The 26,109-nt window shown below is 37.9% G+C and overlaps 2 protein-coding genes across 2 annotated transcripts; one reads left to right on the plus strand and one right to left on the minus strand.

Moving 5' to 3' along the window:
- Positions 1–81: 81 nt before the first annotated feature.
- Positions 82–15,088, plus strand: LOC105387843 (integrin alpha-PS3). The gene is made up of 21 exons (XM_048624424.1): positions 82–236; positions 750–877; positions 1,767–1,864; positions 2,186–2,300; positions 2,736–2,888; positions 4,163–4,273; positions 4,881–4,969; positions 5,425–5,649; positions 7,198–7,312; positions 7,616–7,789; positions 8,488–8,685; positions 9,509–9,633; positions 9,895–9,964; positions 10,349–10,481; positions 11,523–11,882; positions 12,208–12,292; positions 12,396–12,458; positions 12,713–12,839; positions 13,118–13,184; positions 13,671–13,788; positions 14,160–15,088. Exons 1-21 carry the CDS (start codon positions 82–84, stop codon positions 14,292–14,294), a joined length of 2,844 nt encoding a protein of 947 aa, XP_048480381.1. The 3' UTR covers positions 14,295–15,088.
- Positions 15,089–15,872: 784 nt separating this feature from the next.
- Positions 15,873–24,980, minus strand: LOC105386369 (putative fatty acyl-CoA reductase CG5065). Its single transcript, XM_048624735.1, has 10 exons — positions 24,721–24,980; positions 24,169–24,285; positions 23,768–23,890; positions 23,244–23,369; positions 22,873–23,017; positions 21,382–21,483; positions 20,809–20,998; positions 20,372–20,478; positions 18,327–18,456; positions 15,873–16,390 (listed from the first exon to the last, which is right to left on the minus strand). Exons 1-10 carry the CDS (start codon positions 24,826–24,828, stop codon positions 16,132–16,134), a joined length of 1,407 nt encoding a protein of 468 aa, XP_048480692.1. The 5' UTR covers positions 24,829–24,980; the 3' UTR covers positions 15,873–16,131.
- Between the last annotated feature and the right edge of the window lie 1,129 nt (positions 24,981–26,109).

A 26,109-nucleotide genomic window follows, 5' to 3' on the forward strand; every position in this document is an offset into this window, starting at 1 on the left:
AGTTATAAATAAACATGTTTACTAAGTTGTTTATTTATAAATAATACTTAGCCGTAGCTGTGAATTAGTTTTAAAGTGAAAATGATAAATCCAAATGTGAATATCCTAGTTTTAGTTTTAGTGCAGTGTATAATTTGTGTAAGTGTTGATATATTTCATGAAGAATCTAAAATAACTTTGGGGTCCGGTGTTCAGTCAGAGTATTTTGGATACACAGTTGTGTTAACCAATAACAGGTATGTTTTTAAATTTTTTCTTCCTTACATATTCAGTCATTAATTAAACAAGTCTAATAGATTCAGTACACCCCGCTTTTGCTAAGAACCAAATAGTACTTAGGTACTTCAAATATGTATTTATTGACCCAACCCAGACATGTTTATAAAAAATTAAGTTCTGTTGGCGGCGGATAATAATATGAGTATTATTGTATTTCGTATTCCTATGGAATTAATTTGATATCTGTAGCGACGCGGGACAGTACCCCGATCACCAGTATAATTCTATAGAAAAGTCACTCGATTTTTATGCGTTTATTAATTTCTAACGTTTAGTTACGATCACTGAAGCCAGCTCGACTACGGACACTTCGCGCTGATCAAGATGTCTTACAAATTGCTATCGAGTAACGCTAGCGACTTGAGTTGACAGAGCTTGTGATAGCACTACTGAACAGATCTCGTCTGCTGCAAACTCACATCGTCCTCCGTAAATTTTTAAAATTATCATAATATCTTCCTCTTTCACAGTCTCCTAGTCGGGGCGCCGAAAGCTCGGGACAATGACTCGTCCCTAGCCACCGGCCTCGTGTTCACCTGCCCTCTGACGTCACTGACGAAGACTGACGTCATTTGCAGCCCGTTGAGGACTGAAGAACGTGAGTAGATATTATAATTATTCACTGAGTGAAAGAGATTTCGAGTGGAGATCACAATTAGGCAAGCGTAGTGGCGTGGTGTAGAACGCTCTCTCTGGCTCGCTTTGTCAAGGATTAAATAGGGGCGACGCTCCTAGGGATAGGCCAACGTCCAGCAGTGGACGATAATGTATAGTGTAATATGTAAGTTGATAAGTCAGTAGGAATTTTTAGGTAGCTATCTATAAGTAGTACATAATATGTTATATTTACATACATTACATAATAGGTTTATTATGTTATACGTATAACATACACCTAGTTACAAAATCCTTTCTAAACAAGTTCCGCTCATCACTTCAACTTCCTCTAAGTTAAAACACATTGTTTCATAGTGGCGCATTCAAACGAAAAGTTACGTTTTCTTTCAAGTAAATAAGTTTCGGCTTGCAGAAACTTTAAATTGATTCCTCACCACTTCCCGCCTTCGTGCCTCGAGTCTTCGCTAGTTTACTAACTAATTATTTAGCGAGACTAATTTAACTAACGCGCTGCCGTGATATGGTGTTAACCTACTTCTTAATAAGGGGTATTGTAGATATGTGTTTTTTTGTGTGTTCACCGTTAGTTATAGATATTAAGCAATTTATCTTTAATGGTAAATATTTATTTAAACTGAAACACCAGCCTAAACAACTTACATTATTGAAACACTTAATATTCTTCAGTTACTTACCCATAATAAAATAAATGTAGGTGTTTTGCATAAATGTACGACTGAATGATAAAATAAAAGAGAGTTATAATTATCATCATCATCAGCCCGCTATCTTCGGTCCCGCGGGTTAGAGGGTGTCCCACTACTATACTTCTAGACACAGGCAAATGATAAAGCTGATGATGGTTTCAGAATACACGTCAAGATGGCCGCGGGCGCAGGGCTCGGAGAAACGGGACGACATGTGGTACGGAGCCACCATCGCTCTGCTGCCTCATGAGAAAATATTGGTAATTTGTTCCGTTATTTACATTAATATTATGATGAAGGGCTGCGGTGCGCCAACCAAATTCAAATTATCTTCCAGTTGCTTCAAATCACCAACGAAATAATTCCTAAGTACAGTCATCGAAGTCGCTATCTGACAGTGTCTGACGCTCATCCGATTGGCATTCATTTTCTTCCATCACGGTGACGAATCCTTGTCCAGCTGTTGTATTAATCACAGGCACGCTAAGCAGAAGTCAAATGATACTTACCATATGCCTCAGTCAAATACGGTGCTACATAACTTTTTCTAGTAATAATTTTCGTATTTTACTTGTTCACAGATCTGTGCTCCCAGATGGACCACTCCGTACAAGGACAGCCACATGCTGGCGCACGGACTCTGCTACGTGCATTCCAAGACTGATAGTCTTATACTGCAGCCGCTGAAGGAAATGAGTGAGTTCATAGTGAATATCTGCTCTTCAAAGATTGCATTTTGCTATCTAGCATTGCACTTTCTTACAACCATCCCGAGCGTCCTCGAGATGTATTATAGTCAGCGACTGGCCAATTCTATCGGTATAGTGAAAATAAATCGTAGCTCTAGTGTTTGGCATGGAAATGCATATGTATAAAACGCGGAAAAGTTGCCACCTAGCGGGACACTGTCTGCAATGACACCATACAGCATTTATTTTACACTTTCCATTGGAACCTATGAACATATCCTAGATCAGGCTAGCTCCCATGCAAACCCCCTATTAACACTCCCCATCCCTTACTGCTTTCCATGTTTGTAATTGAACTGACTAACCAACTTTACAACAATCTATCTGTTTATCCAGACCGCCCAATTTCTGTAACTCATCGCCTACCCATCTATCTACCCAGATCGCCAAGCCTACATAATAGACGGCAAGCGCTCCGAGTACGGCGACTACGGCACTCACCTGAACTTCTACGCCTACGGGCAGGCGGGGCTGTCGGCCAGCGCGGCGGGCGACAGCGTGCTGATCGGAGCCCCGGGGCTGCTGCAGTGGACTGGTGAGGGAGCTTCATCATCAGCAGAATAGGGGGCTTTGGTACCCCCTTGAGTTTAAGTGACGTATCATCTGTTCCTTATATAGGAACGGTACATCCTGGGCAGTCAATGATTGAGAGCGCCGTAGCTTAGGTGATAGTTAATGCTTCCGAAGCTTGGGGCTGCAAGTGCGAATCAAGCATAGGGCAAACATGCTGCTGCAGTGAACTGGTGGAGGGGCTACATCATCAGCAGAATAGGGGGCACAAAAGGAGCTTGAGAGAAGTGTCACCTGTGCCTTATAATAGAACGGTGCATACTAGGTAGCCAGTGACTGACGCTTATCTGACTCATGTATTGTAAACGACACCACTAAACCACACCAATGTAATATACAATAATATAATACATTATAATACATGATCTGACTCAAAAATCTTTCCACCAAAGTGGTATAACTAAAGGAAGATTACCGGCGGAATTGAAGTTTGTTTATAATTATAATAAATGTGAATTTTTGTGTTGTGAGACTCAATAGCGGTGACGAAGTTACAAAATTAGAATGAGTAATATTTCATAGGTAAAGGCATGCCCTTCAATATATCAGACTCCTTGTGTACATATCGCGGTAGAAACGATATTACTTCGTTCATATTACTTTACTACTTACGAAAATGATTTCACTCCCTTGCCGAACTACAGCTGGATCCAATATAGACAGTGTGTAACATCTTGAAACATTATTAACTGTTCGTTGTCTCAGCTACAACGTTATTACCTACTTACTTCGTATACACATACAATTCCTATAAATACTGTGTTTACTTTTACCCATATACCTTTTATTGTTTCGTGGATAGCTTACAACATTACTAAAAGCTTGGTGCTACTACACTCACGGGTAATTAAAAAGTTCTATTAAGAAAATCACCAAATTATTCCTATACGAAGAACACTAATGTATGAAGCCTTCTGCAATATTTAAGTACAGTATTTAACGGCGTATCAGAATATTAGCAACGGAAAACGTAAAAAGTTTTATCCAATTTCCTATTGAATGTTTTATAAAACCGGAGCCATCTGGTGTCATCATTTTGTAAGTGGGACTATTTCTTTGCTCGTGAGTGTAAATGTTTGGTATTAGAGCCGTGGTGGCGTAACGTATAGGAATTAGAAATATCTAGATTAATTAAAGAATTACAAGCTCTATGAATAAACTTTTGAATACCAAAGTATTTTGGTAGGTAGATGTTTTTATTATTAAAGTAATTGTGTAATAAGCTAACTATTGTTTCAGGAGGGGTGATAGACTACAAGTTCCTGCCGGACTCGCCTCGTCTGTTCTTCAGCAAGCAGCCCACCACCAACCCTTACTACACGGAAGCCTTGGGCCCTGACGATTATTTTGGTACTTATAGTAATTAGAATACAGGGAGTTACAAAAAAATAATAGTAATTCGAAAATGTGTGTGCTGCCTACCCTCACTTATGGTGCCGAAACATGGATGCTCACAAAGACATGCATGCACAAAATTAAAGTAGCACAACGAGCCATGGAGCGCACCATGCTAGGCATCTCGCTAGTGGACCGTATCCCGAACGTAGAAATTCGACGCAGAACAAAGGTTGAAGACGTTGGGAGACGGATCACGAAGCTGAAGTGGAGATGGGCAGGGCATCTGGCCAGGCGGGAAGTCGGCAGATGGACCAAGGCAGTGTCGGAGTGGTGGCCAAGGGAGGGACAGCGATCAGTCGGTAGACCGCCGACCCGTTGGTCCGATGACATTAGGAGAATGACTGGACCAAACTGGATGAGTGTGGCACAGGACCGTGGGACTTGGCATAACATGGAGGAGGCCTATACCCTGCAGTGGGTTGACATAGGCTGATGATGATGAATTCGAAAAGGGGTGACTCAGTATGTCATGTCAAATTTAAACTTACAAACATTTTTGCTTAAAAATTTATAGTTTTTTTAAAAAGCTAACTGCATCGTAATAGACTTTGTTTTGTAGGTTACACAGTGGAGTCGGGGGTATTTGACTCGAATAAGACCATCCTGTATGTAGCTGCGGCGCCGCGCTCTAAAATGGGATATGGCCAGGTGAGTGCTGAGTGCCTATTGGAATACAATCTTCTTCATTTACCTCAGTGTATATCTCATTAAACGCCAAAACTCCTATACACATCCTTCACCCTTGTTTTCGCTATACAAATCTAACTCATCGCACAAATCTGATAAACTTATCACCATAACTCGTTGTACAAGTTACTATAGTGCAGTGAAAGGTTGATTTGAAGAAATTGCTTTTGGCAATATACCCGCCTTTGTACTATTCTTCAAACTTTGTCCTTTGTCTTTGTAACTGTGCTTTTGTTTACAATAAAGTATTTACAAATAAATACATTGAAGATGATTACATCCTTAGTTCCACCAACCCGCACTAAGCTAGCGTGGTGGTCTAGGCCTAAAACCTTTCCTTAGTTGGAAGGAGACCTGTACACAGCAGTGGGGACTTAATGGGTCGTGATAATGATGTTAATGATGACATCCTTCAGGTCCTAATCTTCGAGCCATCGACCCGTGAGTCCGAGCCGCTCCGGATCCGCTCATCGCTCACGGGTCCCCAACTCGGGTCGTACTTCGGAGCGAGTCTCCTCTGCACAGACGTCAACAACGATGGCAGAACCGACCTGCTGGTCGGGGCTCCAAACTACGTGATGAAGAATGGTGACTTGCCGTATGACCAGGGAGCTGTGTTCGTCTATTTGAACAGGAAACAGGTGGGTGAAGATGATAAATATAAGTTTTCCATCAAAAACATTATTTGTAAAAAACCAACCACCAACCTGTAAAAAGTTGTGAAATCCATCTAACGAATATGTAGTATTTTTTTCAGTCTCAAAATTATTATGTAATAAGACTAATAAGATAACCAATATAAAACTACATTGAGTTGGAATATCTCAGAAAAGAAGAAAATAAAATATCTGCTGAAAAGTCCAACATGCAACACTTCCTTTTTCGTAAAATGTACCTCTAAATATGTACGTTAGTAAGGCATGAGAGTTTATTTTCATATAAGTATATTATGTATACCTACTTTAAGTCATATTGCTTACACTATGAATGTTTTTTTTGAATTATATTCATTTGGTCGTACCTACCCAATATCTGTTAGGTAATATATATAATTATTAAATCAACAACGAGGTATATTTTTTTCTCTGTAACCTTTTGTAATATAAATAATTTTATGGATGTTCCAATGACGGGCGAACCTTTATGAGGATTATTCATAAAACAAGATTTACGAGCGAGTAGAACAATAGGTAGGACCTTTGAAAAGCAATATACCTCCGTCACTATAATATTCAATAAGGGCCGGCATACAATATTATTTTTTTCCGACAGATGTAGGGAACATAATTAATAAAAGTCCCATCAACTTCATTAAAAAGGTTTTTCTTTGACCAGTTTCGTATTTTATGCAGCCAATAGCAATGAAATATACTCAGTAGCAATGAAATAGCTCTTATAATATTTATATAAAAAAATTAACACTCTATTTTAATTGTTAATTGCCCCTTTTCCGCTTAGGAGAAATTTGGTGCTATTGTAACTGAAACTTTTATCCATCGCTCGCGAGAGATTATAAGAAGTTGAATACAAGGATTTTTTTAAAACTATATTAAATTTTTGCTTTAATTTTGTCACTCTCTGTCTTATGATACTTGTGATCCCAATAAGTAATGTAACTATCCAAAATCAGAAACTCACATTCATTTTTGTAAACATGGTTTTATTTCATAGTTTCCTAGAGGAAAGAATATCAAATTTGGGACGGAATAGCTATCCCATTTCAATCAATGAATAAAATATAAATTATTTCGGCCGTGCAAATCCAACTCTTCAAAAAAATCAATGTTTTTTGTTGCTTTACCTTCTGGAGTATTTTTATGAAATATGTAGTGTAATCACACATTTATAATCATAAAGGTGTAGTTTTGTATAATACTTATACTTATTAGGTACTTTCAAGAAGTACAAGTTTCAGTTTTTAAAATCCCAAAATTAAATAAACTGACAGTATACATATTAGATAGAAGTTCAAAATTCAAAACTGTATAAATATACAATGTTTATACAGTTTTGAATTTTGAAATTCTGATTTCAGTTTTGGGCTTAGATATATCATGCTGCACATGTAGGTTTCGGCTTAGAATACCCTTTTTGCAACACCCTGTGTACTTGCTACAATTTAAACAAAAAGCACAACCTTTATTGAAAGCGTACAAATTATCCCTGAATTCCCATTCCCATTTTACCAGGACGCCGGGTTTTCCCTGGAGCCGGCCAGCCTCGTGTCCGGGTCTGGGGTGAACGGGGCGAGGTTCGGCACCTCCGTCGCTGATGCCGGCGACGTGGACGGTGACGGGTACAAAGGTAAGACTGTCTGATAGAGATTGCTTTATACAGTAAGGCCGCCTTTTTATTTATAAGTGGTCATTTTGTAATATTTTCTTCAATGCTGCAAAATAAAGAGTATTGACTGGATGACCAATATGACTGGATGAGATCAGCCGAGGAAAGTAGAAGCATATAGGTATTCTGGTTGTTGCGAAAATTGTATAGTAACCCGAAACATTGTAATTTATAACTTTTAAAAATTAAGGAGTAATCAAGAAGAAAAAGAACAAGCTCTTATCCCTTGCATTCCAAGACTACCCTGTGATTTGTCACCACCAGATATAGCGGCCGGGGCGCCATGGGAGGACCAGGGGCGCGGCGCCGTGTATATCTACCGAGGGCGTGAAGACGGGCTGAGGACACCACACGTGCAACGCATCACGAGCGCGGGAGCTGCGGGGTTCGGGATGGCCGTCACTAGAGGCGTTGACCTGGATGGTGACAGGTGCAATGGTGAGGTTAAACGCCTGGTTCATAATGTCTGGATAATGGCTCATCACGTCATCATGACCCATCGCGTCCCCAATACTGGGTCACGGGTCTCCTTCCAATGAAGGAAGGGTTCAGTTAGGCCTAGTCCACCACGCTAGCCCAGTGGTGGACAACGTCTGAAACATTAATTACAGAAAGTGAAACCATGTATTTTATCCCACAGATAGCTATTATTTATTATTGTTAAATTGCTTTGCGTTAAAAGTTGTGACCGTGGGAGTTACGGGAGAAAAAGTACCCTATTTCATAGTCCAGTTTGTAATCTTCCTGCATACAAAAATTCGTAAAAATTGTTCCAGCAGCAATCGCTTGAAATTGTACTGTCATTTTGTTACTGTCATCTAATGGAAGCTTTTTCAATTTTACACACTGTAGATGAAAAAAATTAAGCACGTATCACACGTGTCACGTGTGTACAACGTTTTTGTTACAACATCACACGGCAAAAAACTAACAAGCGCTCTTGTTTAATGAATATTGTGAGAAATATTCTCAAAAATTCAATTTAATGACGCTTTGTTTCAACAAAACATGGACGTGTTAATTTTAGAACACATAAAACATATTTTATATTAAAATAGACACATCACAAAAAAGTTACTACATACGAGTAGGTAGTAGCTTCATCTTTTATTACTTAACAAAAACATAATTTCCAGAACTAGCGATCGGGGCCTATTCCAGTAGCACGGCGTACGTCTACCGGTGTGTCCCTACCATCAGAGTGAAGGCATCCATGAAGCTACCTGACATGATGGACTTGCCCCTCAACGCTACTAACTTCACGGCTCTGTTCTGTAACTCTGCCAGCAGCGCGTTGTGGCCCAGCCTGGATGATTGGCCACGTGGTGTACTGAGTAAGTATGGTGTAATTGGTAATATTTCTGGCTAGCAGGTACTGAAGGCCTAGCACGGGGCGCAAGAGGCACACGCCAAGAAGTGCTAATGTCTTGTGTCGCGCTCAGTCACTTTGCGCGGCTTTTAGTGCGAATGTAACGTGAAGCTTTTATCACATCTTGACTTGCGCGTCTTACGCCCCGTGCTATGATTTCTGTTAGGACAATAAATGCTCTCACTTTTTGTATTGTGTTGTTTTCTGGATATTTCAATTCGTGCCTTTGAAAAACTTTTCTAACACTTGTAATATACTAAACGCTAGCAAGCAGCACCAAAAAGATATTGCTCGGTTATGAATACAATAAGGTGACGCAACGTATTAAGTGGACTTATATTTTTATAACCTATAAATTATGCTCAACAACGTCATAAACTGACGCCATAAACTGACCAATGAGCAAAGGTTATTTTACACTTACCCATTACCCAATACCTTGTGGTTACCATACTTAATGTTTCAATCATACAAAGAATACGAGAGTATTGTAGCAATCTTAAAAGAGCTGTTTAAAACAGAATGGACCAATTCATTTTTTTTTAAATTACACAGTACCATTCATTCCTAACCGCTACCAGCGGGGTGAACACCACCGAACATTAGTAATTAACAATCCATAAACAGCAAAACTGACGTAACTTGTTTGGATCTGACAGTATTCGAGAGACGAGCGACATTGGTTAATGACTGTTAATGCTAATGTATCGGTAGTGGTACGGTAGCAGCTCCAACGCAACTTCCATCCAGTCACCACTAACAGAATACTCCCCTACTTTCTCCCCTAGAGCTGAAAGCTAAGATCACGGTGGACCGCGACCTCGGCAGAGCTGAGTTGTCCGGGGACGATGAGTTCCAAGTGGAGGCTGTACCAGGGCGGACACACTGTTCCGAGGAAACTGTACTAGTTAAAGTAAGTACCTACACTGACACGCTAAGAAGGTGTGATGCCCCTGCTGCCAGAAGGGCTAGCATGGGGCGCATTAAAGAAGGGATAAAAGTGCTACGTCACGCTCGCTCTTGAGGCGCGCGATGTGAGTGAGCCCGATGCAAAACGTTTAATTGCGCCTCGTGCTAGCCCATCAGGTTGCCTTTCATTAGGACACCAGCTCTGAAATCGTAGTTACATAACATAAACATGCAAATACAACTTATAAGTTGTTTTTTTTTTCAGTCCCGTGCAGATTTATCAAATCCAATTACCTTGAGCCTGGTTTTGGAACCGGTTGTTATAACGTCGAAAAGTAAGATTACGTTTTATATTTTACTAGCTGTTCCTGCGAGCTTCGCTTCGCCTTAAAAAGTTTTCCCGTGGGAATTCCGGGATAAAAAGTAGCCTATGTTCTTTCTCAGGGTCTAGACCATATGTATACCAAATTTCATCCAAATCCGTTCAGTAGTTTTGGCGTGAAAGAGTAACAGACAGACAGACAGACAGACACAGTTACTTTCGCATTTATAATATTAGTAAGGATTATAATTTAAGGGCTTTAGTAAATCTGTCTCCTACTACATAACTAATAAAGCTCTGAAATATCAGAAATAAAAATGCAAAGATAATGATTTTTCACTAATAATTTTAATGAATTTTTTGACAGCAATAGACTTGAGCTTGACTTTTTTTTTAGGTTTTACAGATCTAGTGAGGCTATCAGAAGATTCTGAATTGAACTCTTACTTTGAAATTCAACTAACAAGGGACTGCGGAGAAGACCTTGTGTGTCGACCAAAACTAGACATGTTCTTAGAGCCTTTAGATAGGTGAGTTTTATACCAATAGATAATAGATAATTCTACGATGATTGGAACGACAATACGATGGATTTCGCATGATTTATTTACATCATCATCAGCAAATCGTTTTCAGCTTTCATCATTTTAACGTAAAATCGACACTTTGTTGAATGTCTAAATGATTAGTCTGCTAGTAGGTACAGTGATTGCTTCTTCGGCAGATACAACCATTCCACTGCCACTTCAACAGTAATTAATCTAAAGCTGCGTTAGTTTTTAAAATAGCGATCCCTGATGATGAAGGGACCAGCTAGCGTGTTGTGTGTGATGTGTGTAGCAGTGGTGTTTATGTGGATGTGCTTGAGCAGCATGTGAGCTTGAGATCGCTATTTTAAAAACTCCGCCTGTATACTTTTAGGCGCAGGCGACCGTACTTATACTGACTTAATAAGTTTAATAATAATTGACAACATTTCAAATAAAATGCTCACCGATTTTATTTTATTTTCGAGTAGATATCACAAATTTAGATGACCCGTATTTTTTTATTTCTTAATATTTCTATGTTTTAATATATTTTTTTAAATTTCAAAGTTCAAAATATTTATAGTATGAGTGACGTCACGTCGAGGCTTTGGATAAAAATATTTTCGTTGCCTGCCTAACCTAAAAAAAAAAGTTGGATGACATTAACTTGACATGAACAAAGGACCAATCAACTTCCACTTCAACTTTATTTTGTGGCAAGGACCAATCACAAACTTCCGTCATTGACAAGGACACATAAAAGTGACACACATTTGAGTGACGTTTGTCATTGTCATTGTCAAAGTGACATAACATGTTTTTTTTTGTTCATGTTTTAGAAGTAAAAGCGCGTTTAATTATTATGCCACATCGTGATGTCACGAATGATAATTTAGATTTTTATATTTTTCTCTGAAATAAATCAATAGAAAAATCGGAAAAAAATTTTTTTGTGAATATTAGAGCCATATCTCTAAATGGTTTTTGAATTTCAACTGTATAAAATTTTGAAATGTTGTCAATTGTGAATTTATCTTGCAGTACTCCATACATTCCTGGGTCGGGAAAGAAACTGGGCGTCAAAGTGACCGTTCTAAACAAAGAGGAACCAGCTTTTGGAGCTAAAGTGCATCTGAATCTCCCACTACCTCCAACCAGGGTCCCCACTTCCTGCTCTATAAAGAGACACAACCTTACATGCAATGTTCCAGCGCCACTGAACAGAGGAGAATCGGTCGTATGGAATATAGAATTAGAGTTTGTATTGACCAGCACTTCAGAGGTAGATTTGAAAGTAGTTGCGCAGTTGGATGATCCCTTCTACACAAAGAATATTAGCGATGATGCCTTGAAAGAGATTATTTTGAAAGTTTCACCGCAAGCAAATTTTACTGTTGTTGGGTTGGTATACATTAAATTTATTAACGTCACATGCATATTGATGTGCTAAATAAAACCAAGCCAAGGTGGAGATGACGGGGGATGGTCTTGCCAGTTTATTGCCGGGGTAGCTCAGTAGATGACTGTTGCACAGAACCAGAAAGTTTCGACTCAACAGAGGCCTTTTTCCAGTAGGGAGACACACTTTTAAAGAGCCTGTTAACATAAAAACGACGAAAAAAGGAGACCCATAAATTATTCAGCAAGGGAGTTTTAATCAATGATAAAATACCTACATAACCCTTACTTTAATTAATATTTTTATGATATTTTATTCCGATTTCAGCACAGCATTGATCAACTCTACACTTCCGGTCACCAGACAGAAGTTAACCGATCTCGGGGTCATGACCCTTGTACACTATTATGAGGTGAGCGATACTATCATTAAAGTTTTATAACTATACTCATAAAAATATTATACCAGTACCTATAAAAATTATATACCTACCTACTTTTTTATTTTTCTTTCAGATAATAAATTATGGACCATCGGATTGGCCTCAATTGGTTTCGAGTTTTGATCTTCCAGAAAATGTGAGTTTAAAACACTGTTCTATGTGTTCAATACTAACCAATAACTTAAATAGTACCGACATGACAGGGTATCAATTTAAAAAAATCTTACTACTCACATATTTTTGTCGGTCTCAAAATTAAATTATTTATTGCTTGTGAGAGATTTTTGAAGTCGTTTTTTGTTTAAATTACCTTATGACTACAATTATGAGGTACAGTCATTGTACCTAATAATTTACTCTTATTATCTGGAATTCTAATTTCCGCACCAGGTATCCCTATCGGCTCCAATCCAGGGTTGTCAAGAGGCCGGCAGTCGGCTGCTCTGCGCCTGGTCGGTGCCAGCCAGGGCCTCCTTGCCGATAGTCCTCACACTCCGCTTCAACTTGAAGGAACACGGTGGGTGTAACATGGTCGCTAGTTTTACGCTATTTGAGAACATAGAGCTAACCAAGATAAAGAAAGCTAACTTTTTTAAAAAAAAGTGGTAATATTGAAAAAAGTTAAATCCTTGTATTTTCTGACATTGATGTGGTGCATGTTGCATGTTACTGTTTGCTGCACAGCTTTGTCGGACTCTTGCCTCTACATCACAATAAAGTACCAAAGAACAAAATCAATTATACTTCGATATACCTAAATAATAGTAAAGTTTAGAACGTATATTCTTTTTACAGGGAGGCTACTTGAAGAAGTTCAAAGAATAAACTTTACATCAGTCATACGTTTACACCAGTTTAACAAGTAAGTTCTAAATAAATCATCATCTAATTTAATATTTTTTGATTCACGATACTTTGTGTAAAGCTTTAGTTACCTATATATGTAAACGATATCGCAGAAAAAATCAACTCCTCATATTCCTCATATTTATTATGTATTTTCAAAATTGTTAGAAAGAACTTGTTTAGTTTAACCTCCTTAGTCAACACCTTTCAGCTTGCTCTACTTCCTTATTACACCCTGTATTTTATACTGTATCACTCGATAGCGAAACCGCTTAAATCTGAATAGAGCTTTCAATTATTCACAGTTCTAAGATCTCTACTTAAGTAAAATTGTACTAGATATAAGCCATAAAGTTGGAAAGATGCTTGAGGAGTTTCTTTCCTCCTGACAGAGCCTTTTTGAAATGGTGGTAGAGTAATGTTATGATTATTGACAAGTAATTCTAAAATTCTACATCGAATAAATCAATAAACCATATTTCATTTCATTCCTCTGTTCCAGAACCGCCAACATAACCTCCACGCTAGTCCTGGAGCCGGCGCCGCCCGTGTGGCCGCTGGCGGCGGGGCTGGCCGCGGGGCTGCTGCTGCTGGCCGCCATCGTGTGTGCCTTGTACAGGGTTAGTGTGTAGGGTATATAGTAGGATAAACATAGGATAAACCGGAGGGTTTATACAGGTTATTCTAAACAATATGTCCTAAAAGAACTGGAAATTGTGTTTTTTTTTATTTTCTATAGAAATTTTGTTGATTAATGTTTACGAGTATTATAGGGAGTAAATTATTTTTTCGCTTAGCTACCTACTTTCAAAATTCGTAGACCTAAACAAATAGTAGTTTAGAATGATCCCCTGAGTTACTGTATGGAAATGGAATAAAAGTTATGCCCTATACCCTTTAAAGAAGTCAATGTCTAGATAATATGAACAATTGCTCACAGACCCTCCATATAAACTTTGAAACAAAACTAACAGGTCCACGTCCATTCCAGTACGGTTTCTTCTCACGCGCCGCCCGGGACCGGCTGAAGCGTCTCCAACAAGAGCCAGGGTCCAGCGAGGGCACTCTGCCACTGGACGCCGTCAACGAGTCCAGCCAGGAACTGCTTCTAGAAGATTCTGACTAGTGGGACACGCGGGGTCGCTTCTAGAAGATTCTGACTAGGGGAACACACGAGGCATGCTTCAAGAAGATTCCGACTAGGGTAACACGCGAGGTCGCTTCTAGGAGATTCTTACTACTACACTACTAGTTGTGGCTGACGCGAGACTTGGTTCTAGAAGATTCTGACTTATGGAACACGCGAGGCCTGCTTCTAGAAGATATTAACTAGTTATGGCTAAATCGAGACTTTGTTCTACACCCTTCCACACTATGGTAGAGCTTGACAGAACCGCATTGCCTTGCCAGTAACTACCGGTGCCAAACTGTAGGTCTAGTATAGGTTTGTTAGATTGTCGGAAACTATAAAAAGTTTACGTTTTTTCGCATACAAAGTGGCGCCTCTAGCGGAAACTATCATGTGACTTTTGAATGATAATGTATGCCGATGACAGAAGACAACGAAAAGTTTTATATTTTTCAAAAATTGCAAAACCTGTACTAGACGGGCTGATCTGACTCCGTGCTCTACCCTCGTGGGAAAGGCGCATTAGTTGATCGCCTTTGGGCGTATAACTGAAGCTAGATAAATACATTATGTTGAATTAAAATTTAGTGCTGTTGATGGTTTGGTTATGTGTTAGAGCGGTATGATTTAAGACTGAAGGATTGTGTCAGCTTATGTTGCCGGGTTTCAGGTTTTGTAACCATAAAAAACTTTATATGCTCGCAAGTGAACTGCGTATATTTAGGTTTTATTTAATTAAGGAAGTGCAAAAATAGGAAGTGACATAATATAATTATAATAAATTTATGACATAATCAAATCCAATAAATATTTATTTTCAAACATTTGTTCCACTTAATTATTAATTCGAAGACCTAATTAAAACATTACATTACTGTCTTATTTAATCACAAGAATGCATAGGTATCCCCTTATGCATAGGTATACCCTTAGCGCTTAGCAACAGGTACAGGTCGGTTCAAACAACTAGAATGTCCATAAAGTTGGCTGCGATTACACTTATGTACCTACCTACTTTGTCAAACTAGCAAACCGCTTATTCATTCTTTCAAAGATTCACAGTTGGTTAGTTTGACAAAGCACAAAAGTGTTATCCAGCCATCTTCACAAACATTCTAGTTGTATTTACCGACCTGTAGGCTGTGTATGCCCGTTGCCCGTGTGGCTGTGATAAATACATCATCATCATCACGACCCATCACGTCCCCACTGCTGGGGCACGGGTCTCCTTCCAATGAAGGAAGGGTTTTAGGCCTAGTCCACCACGCTGGCCTAGTGCGGGTTGGTGGACCCCAACACAAGCAAGCTTGTGCTGAGAGAGTTGTCGGGTAAGTGGGCAACCCGACTGTCAGATGTTTTCAAGCCGCCCGAAGGCCTCTGACTAGGCTTAACGACTGCTGCCGAAGCAGCAACCGGGACCCACGGCTTAACGTGCCGTCCGAAGCACGGAAGCGTCCAGAAAAGCACCACTTGAAATTGGTCACCCATCCAATGGCTGACCATGCCAGTTGTTGCTTAACCTCAGTGATCAGTTACGATCACTGAGGCCCGCTCGACTACGGACGCTTCGTGATAAATACACTCACGGGCAATGAAAAAGTTACACTCACAAAATACCGACACTAAAAGACCCAAATTTTCGAATCAACGCATTTTAACCAACATATTATACTGAACCGTTTTTAGTTGTTAATATCCTGATGCTCTGTTAAATGTACCTACTTCAATGTTGCATACGGATTGTCCGTCTAGGCGTATTTGGTGCTTTTCTCAGTGGAACCTCTTCATTGCCCGTGAGTGTAATATTGATAATACCGGCATGATTGAGAAAATATTACTTATACATTCCAGAATTAATATTTGCTGACTTGACAGAGGTATTCATTAAATACTTATCAATTCCCAGACAGTAATCTTCAAAGTGCGTTTTCCAACATATCTCGGAGGGATCACAAGGAAATTGAACTCTATCAGAAGGGGATAGAGTTGATATTAGGGCTTCCACGTTATGATTCTCAAACTGCCACTGGTTCTTGATGAAAAAATGGAGCGTTTTTTCAACTTTAGTCAACTTTTTTAGCATTTTTACGAATCTGAAATAAAATAAACGATTTTTAAGTAATTTCTTGTAAAATGATTTTTTAGTTTTGATTTCATAATACAAAATTTACGTATATACCTAAGTATACAAAATGATACTATGTACACAGTTTACAATTGAATGGGATAAGGAGTAGCTCTCTCCAACAGAGGCATATTTTATGTTGTCAGTATGTTAAATACGTAAACATACATACACGCTCACGCCCGTATCCCAGAGGGGTAGGCAGAGATTACGGATTTCCACTGGGCACGATTCTGACACACCTCTTTCGCTTCTTCCACATTCATACATCTGCGCATACATGCTCGTCGGTTACGGGTACTCTTAAATTGGCCCTTTTTCAGTATGTCGCCAATCTGGTCGACATACGTCCGTCTAGGGCGACCCCTCCCGACTCTTCCACTCACTTTTGCTCTATATATTTCCTTTGTCACTCTTTCATCATTCATTCTTTCCACATGTCCAAACCACCGAAGCATTCCTTTCTCAACTCTTGTCACTACATCTTCTTTCAGACCACACTTTTCTCTTATAAAACTATTTCTTAACCTGTCATTCAAAGTCACACCTAACATACTTCGCAGAGAGCGCATCTCTACTGCATTTAATCTACTTTCATGCTTCTTCTGCCATACCCAACTTTCACTGCCATACATCAATGTCGGCACCAACACGGCATTGTGAACTGCCAGCCGTGCCTGTTTTGACACGGCCTGACTCGCCACAATGGAGTGTAGGGCCCCATTCACTCTATTTCCAGCATTCACTCTTCGCTCTATATCCTTATCACATCTTCCATCCCTACTAAATAATGAGCCCAAATACACGAACTCGTCCACTTGTTCCACATTCACACCATCAATTTTCAACTCACACGTCGTTCTACTCTCTTCTCTTTCAAACACCATCACTTTCGTCTTGCTCACATTCACTTTCATTCCTTTCTCCTTCAAATAATCATTCATAACAGTCACCATATGTTGCAATTCCTCTGCCGATGATGCAAATAAAACTTGATCATCGGCGTACAGAAGGCATCTGATGACTAACTCACCCATACTTAAACCACATTCTTCTTCTTTCAATCTTTGTAAACAACTGTCCATGAATAGATTGAATAGCCACGGAGACGCTACACAGCCCTGTCGTACACCCTTATGGATGCCGAACCAGTCCGTGCAGGCCCCGTTGATCCTAACACAAGCACTAGAAGTCACATAAAGTGATTTCAGTGCTCGTATTAGTCCACCGCTCAATCCGAACATAGACAGTGTTTTCCACAACTCATTCCTCGCCACTCTGTCGTAGGCCTTCTCCAAATCAAGGAACACGCAGAAAACTTTCTGGTTTTTAGCCAGAAACTTCTCTGCTACCATGCGCATGGAGAAGACCTGGTCCGTGCATCCCATCCCCTTTCTAAATCCCGCTTGCACATCCCAGATTCTTTCTTCAGTTTCTTTCATAACTCTTTCAATCAATACTTTAGCATAGAGTTTACCGACAATGCTGAGGAGACTGATTCCGCGGTAGTTTCTGCAATCCTGCTGTGAGCCCTTTCCCTTGTATAGTGGGACAATAACGGCCCTGCACCAGTCACCTGGTACTTGACCTCGTCTCCAACATATATTAAAGAAAAGCCACAGCAGGCTTGCTACTAGCCCTTCCCCAGCCCTCAGCATTTCCATTGTAATTCTATCATACCCAGCAGCCTTACCTACTTTCATACTTTTCATCGCTTTCATGATTTCATCCATACTGATCTCGCTTTCTGATTCTTTGTCCTGAGAAGGATCGGATGTACTTGACACCGACGCCTCCTCAGAAACATCACATTCAAACAATCGCTCAAAATATTAAATACATAAAATATTTGTATAATTACCCAATTATGTATGGAATTATAATTGTACATTAATTTTATTTACCTAGGTTGTTTTCCTCTTATTTTCAACCATATGTCAGCAAGAAATAATGGTAGAAACTGCAACACGAGTCTAACAATTTTAAGGAACACTCGGTTGGTGCTTAAAAATATTTTGGGGTACGGAAACCAATCTGAAACAAAAAAAAACAACTGTATTCAACATAATAAAGTGGCTGCATGTACCAACTCTTAACTGAATTCATCATCATCAGCCTATAGCAGTCCACTGCTGGACGTAGGCCTCTCCCATAGCACGCCACTGGATGCAATCTTTAGCTTTACGCATCCAATCATAAACAGCCACATTTCGCAAGTCGTCACCCCATCTAGCCGGAGGGCGTCCCAAATTACGTTTGCCTAGTCGCGGCTTAAATGAATTAAATGGTTGTAATTTTCTTACTGTAGAGGTATACAAAGCTTATAGTGGATCATATGCATATTTGTAATTATAAAAAAAATAATCATTAATTGCTTAAAACCAAAAAAGATATAATTCAAATTCAAATTCAAATTCATTTATTGCATGTCACATTGTGGAATTAGGTGGTAATGAGTTCATTAGTTACAAATGTGACACCCTGTAAGGGCGCAGCAACCAGAGGGGCTTAAAATTACTTAAGTACCTACTTATCTCATAACATGCATTATATTTTGAATAAGGTAATAACAATTTTTAGAAATAGCTATACAAATTAAAATATTCATCAAAAAATTATAATATCATAATAAATTATTAAAATCTTAAATAATATTGATAAGCACTACTAAATAATTATATATTATAAATATACATTGAATTATTATAGTTAAAAAATAAAATAAAATAAATCATCTATTAATCAAATTAACATTTAATTAAGAAGAACTATTTATTAAATTACGACTACTTATGATTATTATCACCATTATCATCAAAAAATTCTGTTATTGTATAGTAGCTCTTTTCAATGAGGTATCTCTTTAAAGACTTTATGAATACTTCGTACGTTTTTGAATTTTTAATTACGTTTGGTATTGAATTGTAAATCTTGATAGCCATAGAGTGGGGCCCTGTTGTATACATCTTTAATTTTGAGAAGGTAGTTTTTAGTTTATTTTGGTATCTGTTATTTCTTCTTGATAACTTGATCGGGGAGTATAGGTTTGATTGTTTTTTAATAAATTTACATGATTCTAGTATATAGATTGACGTGAGCGTAAGAATACCATATTTTATAAAATAAGGCTTACAAGAATCTATTTGGTCTATATTAGCTAAGATTCTAATACATTTCTTTTGTAGTGTGAATACATCTTTTATATTTGTAGAGTTTCCCCATAAAATTATACCATATGAAAGTCTAGAGTGAGCGTAAGCGTAATATGATGCGAGAGCTGCTTTGAAATTCGTAACTTTTTTTAAATGAAATAGTGCATAGATGAACGACGATAACTTTTTTGATAAGTTTTCAATATGTGTTTTCCAGTTTAAATTGCGATCTAGGTCAATACCTAATAGCTTAGCTGTCTCAACGGTTTTGATATGTGTGTTTTTATATTTATACTTTAGTTCTAAAGGTTTTCTTTGGTGTGGGCCGAATTGTATTAAACTTGTTTTGGAGAAATTAAGTGTAAGGTTGTGGTCGTCAAGCCACTCCGTTATCTTATCTAGGGTCTCATCTAGTTTAATCTTTAGCTCTCCGACTTCCGAGCAAGTGAGTAAAATGGAAATGTCATCCGCAAATAAGATGCATTGTTTATTTAATACAGCTGTCAGGTCATTTATGTAAATTATAAATAATATACATCCGAGGACGCTACCTTGCGGGATAGAGCCAGTGACCGGGATAAGATCTGATCTAATTTCCTCTATTTTTCCCGTCCTGTAGTCAGCAACTTCAACTTCAACATACTGGTGTCTTCGCTCAAGATAAGTAGGTAGTTACTGTGGAGTGAATGAGGATATGACAGAAGATAGGGTAAAATGGTGTGACATGACGCACAAAGCCGACCCTAAATAAGGAAAAGGGAAGGAAGAAGACGAAGACAAGTAGACCAGGTACTTACGAAGTCCATGTTTGATACTATTTTCATGACAGTAATCTGAGAGCATTTTGGACGTCATCGGATTTGTCGGGCCGGAGCAACAGTTGTAAACCTTGACCTTGGGAGTACTGAAAATAATAAAAAAGAAAATTCGGTCACAAAAATTACAAGTACCTAGAGAATATGCGAAAATTGTATTGCACTGTATTATTTTTTTAATTTGGCTTCTGAAAAAAACATATCTTCGTAAAATCAACAGTTTCCTAAAAATAAAAGAAAGAGCCCCCCCTTATCCGAACGGAGAGTAGTTTGTAAAAATTGACGTTCATCAGAAAATTTTATATTTATACGATGAATAAAAACATTTGACTTTTACTTTGAATCTAAATTTTATCCTATGTTCTTATAGTCTATGAGGAACTAACCTACCATAGAAAAATAGTTTAAAATCAACTTACTCAACATGGCATTTTGCGGCCGCAACTATAGACAAATTAACTGCAATATCAGCCGGTATGAAGTCTATAACGTTAGATGGCTGCGTGTCCAGACATCGCAGAAGACCTTTGCAGAGACCGAATATGATGGGAGTGCCTCCGGACCACTTGTCCAGCCAACCGGGGGTCGGGTCTCTCCAGATTGGTGTCACTAAAATATAATTAATTTAAACATTATATTCATGCCTGGATTGTTAGTTCATTGGGAGTGAGATGCAATTGAACTGAACTTAGCCCATATTTGAATAATTTTAAATTTTCTTTATTATTGTATTAGGTTTATCCAGTAAGATAATATAAGTACTTAGTTAAAATGGCCAATTTTGCTATTGTATACTCAGGAGCAATGAAAAAGCTTAAGTGACATTAGCACCAAATTACTGCTAATCAGAAAAGACTAGCTTAAAGACGCCGTCTGAACTATTGCAGTACATTTAACTGCGCATTAGAATGTTACAGTACTACTTGTGAGTAATACAGAAAAAAAAAACAATGGTTTTAAGTTTCTTCGTTCCACTCAGTGTTATAACTTACCTATAGAAGGTCGTATGATAGCGGTGGGTACGCTTCCATGGTTACGTAGCACTTCATACTCCGCTACAGCCTTAGCGTAAGTATAAGTATTAGGACGGCTGCCTGAAAGTTGATAAAACATAACCAAAATTATGAATTCTTAATTTGGTCGGATAAATAGGATCCCACCAAAAACAATACTTGTCAAAAAAACCAAGTCTCGTAACTCAGTTGTTCTACGGTAAAAAGTTGTGAGATCCATGTAATACCAAGTCTTATCCACGCACGCATCTCAATCTTAAAAATATTTAATGTTTTATATAAATATATTGACTCGGCCATCGCATGGAAACACGTGTTAATTAAATTATTTAGTGCGATGACCAAGTCAATATATTTATATAAAACATTAAATATTTTTAAGGTTGAGATGCGTGCGTGGATAAGACTTGGTATTACATGGATCTCACAACTTTTTACCGCAGAACAACTGAGTTACGAGACTTGGTTTTTTGACAAGTATTGTTTTTGGTGGGATCTCATTTCTTTTTGTATTTTGTAGACAGTTCTACTTTTTTTTTCTTTTCGGTACATACCTTCTAGGTACGTAGCTGCGTTAACTTAGTTTGGTAGGTTGCCTACCTACATAAATCGCAAACTTAAGGTAAGAATCAAGAATCTTTATTTTTGGCTACGTAATGAATAAACGTAACTTTGATACTTCGTACTGCATCAAATTTCCCTGATTAAATTTCAACCTTAGTTTCCAATACACAAAGTTCATTGTACATTAAGAAAATTTTACTATAAGTGGTAGCACTGGTAGCCTGATGTAATTTGTCCGTAGGTAGGTAATCCATCCTTTGCGGATTTAATTTGCATGACGCGAATCTTTTGCTCGATTTGGCAGGGGCACTACCGTGCGCCTATATTTACTTGGTGGGGGCACTGCCGTACCCCCAAATATGTGATTATGAAATTATTTAAGCAGTTATGTACCTATCTAGAAAACTGGACCAAAATTGAAAAATTTTACTCGAGTTGGTGGGGGCCCTGCCGTGCCCCCAAATATTTTAGTTTTTAATTGTTTCATACACAAAACACTACTTATATTCCAAATTTGAAGCTTCTAGGTCTGCTAGAAGTGCCTTAGAATTTTTATGATCGGTGAGTGAGTCAGTCAGTGACAAAATTAAAAAACTTTGTCCCGTTATAATTATTATACTACTGGTTCAAATTGAATGAAATTTGAAATATACCGTGTCTTTACAATGCCTGCATGGTTAGTGAAAATTCAGTCTTCTAGTTTTATCCACAACGAAGTTACAGGGGGTCGAAAATGGCCTGAATTGCTTCGAGAAAAGGATGGTACGGCCGTGCCGCTTTTTTGCTCGACTTGGTGGGGGCACGAGTGCCCCCAGATGAATATCAATTCGCTGCCATTTCACAATAATTACATTATGGTTAAACAGAAATATATGTAAATATAAGGTATTATTATTATTTACGTACTCGTTAAATCATCAGCTTCAGTGTCGTCTCCGATTTGTCGAATTATTTCGTATATTTTATCGAGATTTTCCGGCGCTGGGTATACATCTTCCTTTACAAACGTTTTGTCTGTATTACTATACGCTGTAGATATGTGGACGAATGCCTGCAATTAAGTTACAAAAATAAGTTCGGTATGTAAACTAAGTAAGAGAAAATAGAAGCAGATCTACAGGAAACACATAGTGTAACAGGCACTAAGGCTGCTTACATGCTTGATTGTCTTTTTATGAAAATTCAAACCCCGTTTACCGGCACATAGGTCATTTCTAGTTTGGTAAAACGCATTGTGCCCGAAAAACATTTTACCCTAAACTTAATTATACACTTACTTTAATGCAACGTGCTTTGTGACAGAGTTCTATAACTTTTTTGGTCCCTTCCACGTTGCAGTGCAGCGCTTCCTTTATCTTCAGGTTAAATCTGATCGATGCCGCAGCGTGAAACACTATGGACACCTGAAATTCAGACATATTTTCAGAGGAATTTAACTACAGTTATTTACTATATTGCTCGAGTTTTTTTAATTATGTTTATTTTTAATATAACATACAGGAAGACTGGAATTTACTACGATACAAACATTATTAAAGGCAAAATAGAAGGAAAGAGGGGAAGACCAAGAAAGAACTTGAGAGAAATAGAACAGCTACCACCGACACATAGTATGTGAGCAATTTACCAAACGCAGCTTTATCAAACATCTGTCAGAAAGAACCACACAAGTTACGTCAGATTTGACCAACGAACTGCTTGCTAATGTTTAGTGGTGGTAACCCTACACGAATACTGGTAAGATAAGTAATACTGCTTTTTAATAATAATACCTATAATGTAAATATTAGGGTTTACGTACATTTTTGACAATGAGACTGTAATCCTCGTTGTTCATTCCCAGATTCGGTAGAGTGAGGTCCCCATTCACAGGAATCAACTTCTTCATTATATTTGGATCATCTTGTCTCACTTTTTCAAATAACTGAAAACAAAATTCACAGATTTAAATATTTTATATCAGATAGATTTAAAACGTCAGACCATTATTTTCTTTTTCTTCTTCTTCTTGGCGTCCTATGACCCCCCCGTGGGGCAATGATTTTATTGACTATTTAATTAAATGTTCACTATGAAACGTTCGAAAAAATCGGTTTCTTGTGATTTCAAGGTTGGGAGCATAATGAAAGTAGCTGAATACGACGACCACATTCACTGAAAAAGTTCTACCCTACACACACAGAGAAACAAATGAGTACTTACAACTTCATGGGACAAATCTTCTAGTCTCTCCTGAGCAGTTCTGTTGGTGGTTCCTCGGAGTAAAACGTAAATTTTATCTATTTTTCTGCAGCTACGTAACAATTTTTCGATAAGTACCTAAAAGCAAAGCAAAATTGATAGTGATTTGTGACTGATTAATTTTACAGTATATGAATAAAAAGTTTCTACAGAAAAAGATGATTCTTAATCACTTTTTTTGTTGTTAAATAGTACTTATAATTAGTAACGTACGTCGAATAAAAAAAAACTATAACCCATACAATACAGTTAGTGGACTCGGGTGAATAAGTACTTGCTAGTTAAAATATATTTCTATACTAATCACGTTGTAGTAAGTAAGTAAGTATATTAGAAATTATAAACTCAAAGTAAGTCCGATAAGTCCGGATTTTCGAAGTCGGTTCAGCCTTTTAGGAGCTACGCTACCACGAACACGTTAAACATTAGCAACACCCCTGTTTTTAGATTATGGTAAAAAATACAATTAAGACATTCGAAACGACGAGATATTCATACTTAAACAAAACTTACTTTTCCCAAAAACCCCGTTCCTCCAGTTATGAAGACAGAACTGTTTGCGTAGAAGTCACAAACACTACCACCGTTGGCCGCCATGTTGCCAAATGTTCCGAGGTTCATTCGAGTTTCACACTAATTTACAATGAGCAATAAAATATACAACTTTAATCAGATAATTTTATGACCGTATTGTCACAGATAATACAGGTACTGTTAAGGTAACAACACGACCTCAGCTGAGGATATACTGGCTTCCTACTAACAAGCCAAGCATTTATACTCTTTTAAATGACACAATTCAAAATAAATGGGTTCACTCGATAATTTACAACATTTTTATAACAAAATTGTAGAGTAAACTGGACTTCAGAACAAAAAAAACAATGGACTTGAATTTATTACATTTTTAGCGTAGTTAATTGTTATCGTGAGATTAGTATAGAGTAGAGGCCACTAACAGGAAAACATTACATGTATAATATACAAAATGATAAAAAAAAAATAAACAGAGGTAATTAATTATATTCTAATCGTATTACCTATATTCAAAATGCACTGATTTTCATCTGAATATTACGTAACGAGGCTGACTCAATTGCTGCAGAAGAGTTTTCGTTAAAAAAAACTATTTTGACGATCGAAAGAAAATTGCAAGGTACATAGGTAGTACTTCCTATTACTGCAAAAGGAAAAAAAAACTAATTAAAAGATAATTATACCGTGTGGGTCCGACTCAGTTTTTTATATAACTTAAAATACTAACTCAAAATGATTTATTCCACGAAAAAGAATATACTCTACAACTGCATACTATTGGAGCCATTCGTTTAATAACAATAAAATTGCTTTTCCCAACATTACTTTACAATGTATTTCCTATATGCAATGACAAAAAAAGAATACCTGAGAATAAGGGCCAATTACCAACATTAAACAACAAATCTATGTATAGCTATACAATTATTTATCGCACGTATATTTTTATAACACGTGCGGAAAATATCAGTGTATTTTAAGCAATGATTGAAATCAGGTGCATAGGTGACCTGTAGTGGCTGGATGAGGAAGGCCGAGGACAGAGTGTCGCGGCGCTCAGTGTAAGGGTGATTGACGAAAGGAAAAACGAACCATTCTTAGCAACACTAGTGCTACGAGAGAAGATGAAATTAAGTACACTCTGAAAACCTACACATAATTTTTAATGTCGGACCTCATCCGACGCTATCTTTCGCTGTCGTCCCCGCCTTCCTCCAGGGCTGAAAAAATACTGGATTGCATAGCTTTGGCATAAATATAGTTAACGATTCGTATTTCGTTTACGAAGACTATTCTATTCTTTTTGAGGGTGCAAGTACCTGCAGTCCTGCACCTAACTCTCTCGAATAGAACCTTTGTACGCCA

Source organism: Plutella xylostella, chromosome 12 (genome assembly GCF_932276165.1).
Source record: "Plutella xylostella chromosome 12, ilPluXylo3.1, whole genome shotgun sequence".
Taxonomy (NCBI): Eukaryota; Metazoa; Arthropoda; class Insecta; order Lepidoptera; family Plutellidae; genus Plutella; species Plutella xylostella.

What these genes read in the sequence shown, in the direction of transcription:
- LOC105387843 (XM_048624424.1), top strand. Translation starts at nt 82, where the DNA reads ATGATAAATCCAAATGTGAATATCCTAGTTTTAGTTTTAGTGCAGTGT. An exon ending in GTTGTGTTAACCAATAACAG is followed by an intron (nt 237 to 749) that starts GTATGTTTTTAA and finishes CCTCTTTCACAG; the next exon opens with TCTCCTAGTCGGGGCGCCGA. An exon ending in TTCTTAGAGCCTTTAGATAG is followed by an intron (nt 10,482 to 11,522) that starts GTGAGTTTTATA and finishes TTTATCTTGCAG; the next exon opens with TACTCCATACATTCCTGGGT.
- LOC105386369 (XM_048624735.1), bottom strand. Translation starts at nt 24,828, where the DNA reads ATGAACCTCGGAACATTTGGCAACATGGCGGCCAACGGTGGTAGTGTT. An exon ending in AAGATTTGTCCCATGAAGTT is followed by an intron (nt 23,891 to 24,168) that starts GTAAGTACTCAT and finishes TTTTGTTTTCAG; the next exon opens with TTATTTGAAAAAGTGAGACA. An exon ending in ACAAAGCACGTTGCATTAAA is followed by an intron (nt 23,018 to 23,243) that starts GTAAGTGTATAA and finishes ACTTAATTGCAG; the next exon opens with GCATTCGTCCACATATCTAC.